The sequence below is a fragment of the Otolemur garnettii genome, unplaced genomic scaffold (genome assembly GCF_000181295.1).
Source record: "Otolemur garnettii isolate 467f Iridium unplaced genomic scaffold, OtoGar3 scaffold00034, whole genome shotgun sequence".
NCBI classification, from domain to species: Eukaryota; Metazoa; Chordata; class Mammalia; order Primates; family Galagidae; genus Otolemur; species Otolemur garnettii.
The window spans coordinates 5,371,353-5,378,191 of record NW_003852429.1 but is presented as its reverse complement, the minus strand read 5'-3'; the positions used below and the strand labels follow the sequence as shown (position 1 = coordinate 5,378,191).

Here is a 6,839-nt window from a genome sequence, read left to right as displayed (position 1 = left end):
GGGAGCTGGTGATGGTGGGGATGGGATCTGCCCTGGAGGAGCCAGGACTGAGGCTGGCACTGAGTGAGGACACCACACGCGTGGGGTGGGAATCATGAAGGGACTGCACATAGTAACAGGTGGACATGAGTAAGCATGTTTTGGAATTTGGCACAATTGACTGGAGAACACCAATGTTTTGAATACTCAGTTTTTTCAGGTGCTTCTTGAAGCTCCTTTTTTTTCTTTTTTTTCTCACTTAGAGACCAAGTCTCACTCTGTCACACAGGCCATAGTTATAGCTCACTGCAATCTCCAATTCCTGGCCTCAAGTGATCATCCCACCTTGGTCTCCCAAAGGGCTGGGATTACAGGTGTGAGCCACCATGCCTGGCCTCTGGAAGCTTCTTGATGTTGCACCTTGAAACTGAAGAGGTTGGGGGGTAATGGGGAGTTTAAGGCCAAGAGTAGAGCTAAGGGGAGAGGAGAAGCTAGACTCATGTATCTTGTGAAATTTTTAAAAAGAAGAAAAAAATACATTTCAGAAAAGGAATGAAAGGTCCAGAGATTAAATTATTTGAACAAAAAAAATCTTTGTCAGCCAACTAAACTCAAATATACCAGTAAGAAAAACACACCCAAACTATATTTAGTTAGGGCAGTTTTCTATAAATGGCATGCTCAGGCCCCCTGGGATATGCACAATGATCTGTTGGGATAAGAGAAAGTAGTTATTAAGCTCTTTTTCTATGTTAAAATCAAATATTTTTCATGTTTTAAAATATACATATTTGTATCATAGGATATGTAGAATTTAAATAAATGACATATGTGCCGATTGGAGGTAACTTTTACTGACTAGAGCATATGGTCCAAAAATTGGATGCCACTGGCTCTAGAGAATTCCAGATTGGGGGAAGGAGGCTCATATACAGCAGTCCCTTCACAAGAGGGGCCTCTGCTTTGTGACGAGCAGGCAACAAAGGGCGGCTGGCTTGTCCCCATTTCTTCTCTTGCCATGGAAAAGGATCTAAAAGCCACAACCATGGCCCTGGTGACAGCCGGGAAATTTCCTTTTTTTTTTTGAGACAGAGCCTCAAGCTGTCCCCCTGGGCAGAGTGCCGTGGCATTACAGCTCACAGCAACCTCCAACTCCTGGGCTCAAGCGAATCTCCTGCCTCCGCCTCCCAAGTAGCTGGGACCACAGGCGCCCGCCACAACGCCCGGCTATTTTTTGGTTGCAGCCGTCATTGTTGTTTGGTGGGTCCGGGCTAGGGATTCGAACCTGCCACCTTAGGTGTACGTGGCTGGCGCCTTAGCCGGCTGAGCTATAGGCGCCGAGCCGGAAATTTCCTTTTACTTAAGAGAAAGCACACGTGCTGTGTAGTTTAAGGTCAGAAAATCCAAATCATAAAGTGAAAGGCAGAGATAGGCAGTAAACCAGCCCCCATCCCCAGCAAAAGGAAGGGTCTGTAATGTCTAATATGAGGCAGACGTGGCTGACCTATCGATCCGTTTACTGTTGGTGACTTAGACACTAGTCATTCCAGCCCTGATTTACTACCTCTTCCTTCACAAGGGAATGAATTCTATAGTTTAACTTTAGGAAGAAGACCTGGTGGTGATCAGTTTTAACAAGATCAGAGCTTTTAATTCCACCAGCCATAACAATATCTCTTACAATAATATTGTAAGAAAACGATTAATATTCTGGGTTTTCTTTTCTCCTTGTAGAGGGCTGGATAGTGACCAATGTAGGCTTCACAGACTAGGTGGTCTGTTTTGCAGCTCCTCAACTTTGCTGTTGTTGTAAGTGCAAAATCAGCCATAGACAATACTACAATGAATTAGCTTGGCTGTATTCCAAGAAAAACAGGCAGTGAGCTGTGTCTTTCCCAGGACCTGTTGTTTGCCAAACCTTGATCTCTAGATTATACAAGTTGCAAATGGGTTTGCAAGCCATATTTCCAGAAGTTGTTAGCAATTTACCAATAGTTAGGAGCTCAACATTTTAACCAGCATTGTAATAACAAAAAAGAAAAAATGTATGCCTACTGAAATAGCTCAAATACTGGTTTGTGGCCTGTATTTTTAGAGATAGGATTAAACAGAGGGCCATTCATTAAGAATGGTCAAATATTGGAAGGGCTGTGGAGTCTAATTTTCTGGAGACATTTAAAATGGAGAGTAAGTATTTCATCTTACTTAGTTCAGGTAAGCCCCTCTTTGAAGGCTCTAGCTAAGTTAATGTCTTCACATGGTGTCTTCCAGCTCAGTGATTGGAGTGTACTTCAAAATTGGTTTATCATGCATGAGTGTTCATTACTGTGTTATTCATGTTAGCTGAAAAGTGGAAACAACCTAAATGTCCATCAGCTAATGAACAGATAAATAAAAAGTGTTCTGTTCGTACAATGAAATGAATGTTCCTTGGCCTTAATAAAAATACATGCTGCTATTGAAACATGCTACAATGTAGATGAACCTTCAAAACATGAGGCTAGTGAAGGAAGCCAGACACAGGGGCCCACCTAGAATATGATTCCATTTACTGTATGAAACATCCAGAATAAGACATTCATGGAGGTAGAAAGTAGATTAATTGTTGCCAGGGGATGGGGAGAAGAGAGAAATGAAATGTGATTGGCTAAATGTGTACAGGTATTTCTGGGGTAGTGGTGATGAAAATGTTCTAAGATTCAAAAGCAATTATGGTCACACAGCTCTCTGTGAATATGCCAAAAATTACGGAATTGAATATTTTTAAAGGGTAAGTTACATCTTAATAAAGCTATTATTAAAAATTAGCTTAGGTTAGTTTTGTAGTATCTTTGTCCCTTGAAGCATCTGTCCCTCATAGCCCGTTACATATCTTGATTAATTTGAGGAGTGTCTGGTTGTCATCATGTTTAGATGTTTACACTTTCATTATGGAACTGTGAACTTTTTCTTTTTTGTGCTGTTTCAGTGAACGCTCCAGCCCCACAGCCCTTGGAAGCTAAATCAAGTCTCACAATGGCACATGGTAAGTTTCAGCAATAGTCTCAGCATTTTATGTGCAGGTCCCTCTCTCTGAGTTAGATAACTTATTAACCAAAAGTGCTGGGGGGGTGTGTAATTATGTAAAACAGGAAGCATTTTAGTGGATTGCAAAACAGTTATTAAGACTGCAGTCCTGGTGTAGAATATTTCTGTAAACTGCATGTATCTATCAGAAGTCATCAAGTATAAAATGTATATATTGCCAGATTCCTACAAATAGAAACTGTAACCTTCAGTAGTACTTCGATGATGATTTTTGTGGAAAATAGCAGGTATTCAGTAAGAACAAGGGTGACCTGCTAATAGATCAGCCAACCAGCACTTGCCACAGGGCATACGTGGTTGTTTTTATAACTTTGAATGTGGCAGCAAGTCACCTTCTTTAAACAAACAGTTTCAAAGATTGGTTGGGAAAATCTAGAAAAGACATGTGATGGAAACCAAAGGAAAAAAGTAGGAACCACTGGATGAAATCACTGCCAGGATCCAGTCCTTGGACAGGATCGATAGATGGTGTGAATATGTGTAGATACTTCACCTTTATACAGGTAGAGCCCTTGGGAGTTTTCATAGTATGTTCTTAAACATGTAGTTTTCCTGTACTGGGCTATATGTTACAAATGAATTAAGATGGGAAGAGGACCGCCTCCCTCCTGTCTCACAGTTGCTCTGGAATCTCTTAATGATCACGGCATTCTCAATTTGGCCTTTTAATAGGTTAGACTTAAATCCATGATCTAACTTAGTAGGACTCCTTGTCTTCTTAAATATTGTGGTCTGGATATGATGGTCTTTAGTAATGATCCTAAACCTTTTTACTCATGATTGACCCTGAAGTGTTTATTGCACCTTATCTTTTTTTTCTAAGATCATTTCAGGTGGATCATTGTCTTAAGTAAGTGATCACAATATGTACTGTATACATTTTCCACATATTGGATCTTCCTATTTATAAGTGTTTTTTAGAGCATACAGGGTTTTTTCCCCCCTTTGGACCAGTAACAGAGATAAAATGCACATTGGACACAGACAAAGTCACTTTAATATTGAGTATACAAGAAAGTCATCTCTGCAGTTATTCTCTATTCATATTATTTTATGTTGGGTCTAAAATCTCTCTGTTGCCTTCTTTTGTAGGGTTGAATTTTATGAGCATTGCCAGCCACTTCTTTTTTGTATTTCAAGTGTGTTTTAGTTTCCTTTACTTTTTACCCCACTTTGTTGTTATTGTGACATTATATAAAGCCTGTATTTTCTTTGTCAGACATTTTCATTGCTAAACAAAGGATACACCGTGTGGGTACACTAAACTATTTGGGGTTAATTTGAGAGTCCTGGCAAATCTATCATTTATTTCTAAAACTCATGTCCCATGCAGACCCTGCCCTGATTGGCCCAGGGCTGCACGAATCAGTTAGGCCCCTTCCTAACTGAGACTTCCTAACTGAGTCCCTAACTGCTGGGACTGAGATGCTAGTTTTAAATGCCAGGGAAATCTGGCATAGGGCCCACTGCTCTTGGATGGAGATCAAAGCTGATTTGTGAGCATCTCTGTGGCAGGAGCTAAGAGGGGACTAGGCCGGGCCCTGCCCAAGTCCCTGGCCTAGCCAGGCCAGCTTCCCCAGGGCTGTGGAAGGGAGGTCAGTCACAGGTTGCTTAACATTCCTTAGGCTGGTTACCCTCCATCCTTTGTTCCATCTCAAAGTTTGATGACAGTGTTCACCACGAAAGATGTGATTCCTCACTGTCTTACATCAGATTTCCTGGGAAACAGACTCTGAGGGAGAGGTTTACCATTGAGGTATAATGCCATTTGTACAGTACCTGTGACTGGGTGACCCAGGCACAGTTTCAGTGGAGAGACATCCACGAACCCAGCCTGGGAGCTGTAGAGCTGGGATGGACACTTGAGGTTGGCCTCCACTGAGGCAGGCAATAGCCTTTGTCATCATCCCTGTAATGGTCCATTTTGAGATGTGGGCTGCCCCAAGGGGAGGGTAGCTGCTCCCTTCAGCTGAGGGCAGTGGGTAGAAGGGATGCCACTGCCAGCTGCCAGGGGCCAGCATTGCCGGCACTTCTGCTCTGAGGGGGCCTAGGTAAAAAATGGGGGTTCTGATTCCTCCTGCTTTCCACTTTGCTGCCTCAGCTGAGCAACATAGGCAGCGAGTTCTGAGGCTAAGGCCATCCATGGGATGAAACACGGGTTCTGGGGAAAATAAACAATTGTGCTTGATTGCCATACACTACTACCAGTTTTTCCTGGTAAAAACTTCAAAGTCATTTTTACTAGGACTTTTAACACTGGAAAACACTGTGCTCATGGAGTTCTACCTAAATTATGGTATTACACTGCCCAGAAAATCATGTATCCTTTGTTGTTAAACTAACCCACACACTGGGTGCCTTGCGTGATAACATCGTTCCTTTGAGTGGCCAGGCAAAATGACCATCTTTGAGCAGTGAGGATGCAAAATAACCACTTTCCAAAGCCTACGGGCACCACTAGGTTCTACCTACACAGAACTCTCCTTTGATTAGGTCTGTAAATTGTATAGGCTTGTGTATACCTGACTAGTTGTGGAGCTAGAACAAGAGCCGAGAAAAACAGAAATTAATAATGGGAAAGTCCCCCTAAGCCTTTGAATTATGTCATAATTTGTTTTCAATAGGCAGAGGCATTTTTGTTAGGCTTTATAATTATTATAGTTTATTCTCCAAGCAAATATTTTAAATCTTGAGATGCAGAAAGTTAATACAGCCCTTTGGTGTAAGCAGTAGTTTACTGTCCCATATGTGACAGTGCTATATATTCTAGAGCTCTGGTGCTGTGGCTCTTACCGGAAAGAAAACTGGCTTCCCCTTCTGAGCACCGTTGGCCCGGACAGAGCTGCAGAGCTGGGGTGGGGCCCATTGAAAGGAAGTCTCAGTCTTAGACCCTCCAAAGGAGACTGGGGCTGATCCCTGTCACGTGACTCTATTTATGTGCAGTCACATGGGGAAATGTTCGGATGTGGCTGACATCTTAGGTATATATCCTGGGAAAGTTTGGGAGAGTCTTTAGTGAACTCTTCTTCCTTAAAAAGGCGTTAAGATGCCACTTGTCATTACACCATTTTTCCGGTGGTGTCCCGCCCCTTCTTGCCCACCTTCCTTCAGCACCTCCACACCTCTGGGTAGTGGTGGGTAGTTATGAGCCACTCATAACTTGCATATCTTGCCCTGTGTGCAAGGCCAAGGCTGGGTACAACAGAGCTATAGAAGTGATCAGAAACAGAGTCTGTCCCCAAGGAATGTACAGTCTGTAAATGAGACCACATGCTTATAATTATAGTGCAAGGTGAGAAGCATTAATAACAGAGAGATCCAGGCAAGGGAGATGGCTGTGTTCTGGAAGTTGATCTGAAAGCAGTTTAAAGTGCGTTTCTCTCATATAGCCAGGGTTAGACATGTTGACTAGCTTGCTGGGCAAGATACAAGAACCTACTTATACATACCTAAATCACTCTGTTCATCAGTCTGTCTAGTATCTATCTAAAATAGAATACTAAAAACACCCTTTATAAATTAAAAATCCAGAACTCCAAAGCAGGAGGCATTAAATCTGAGACATTTATAAGCCTTTAGATCCCTGTCTGGCCACCCAGACCTGGTGAGCATTTGATTATTGTTGGCCACCGTTGGCTGTTTCTACCTTGGCCTATTACCCACTTGGGAGTCTGTAGTACAGTGAAATGACCTCACCTACGGGGTAAAGGCGGAGAGCTAGAGGGGAGATGCCCTATGTCAGTCTCCAAGCTGAAGGTAGGTAGGCCACGCAC

General features: G+C 42.6%; 1 protein-coding gene across 1 annotated transcript in view; it reads left to right on the top strand.

The window, feature by feature from the left end:
* DZIP1 (DAZ interacting zinc finger protein 1) overlaps window positions 1–6,839 on the top strand; it is a 54,797-nt gene that overhangs the window by 28,990 nt on the left and 18,968 nt on the right. The window contains exon 14 of the mRNA XM_003789578.2: window positions 2,948–3,004. Within this exon, the coding sequence (XP_003789626.1) occupies window positions 2,948–3,004 (57 nt within the window). The remainder of the gene's footprint in view (window positions 1–2,947; window positions 3,005–6,839) is intronic.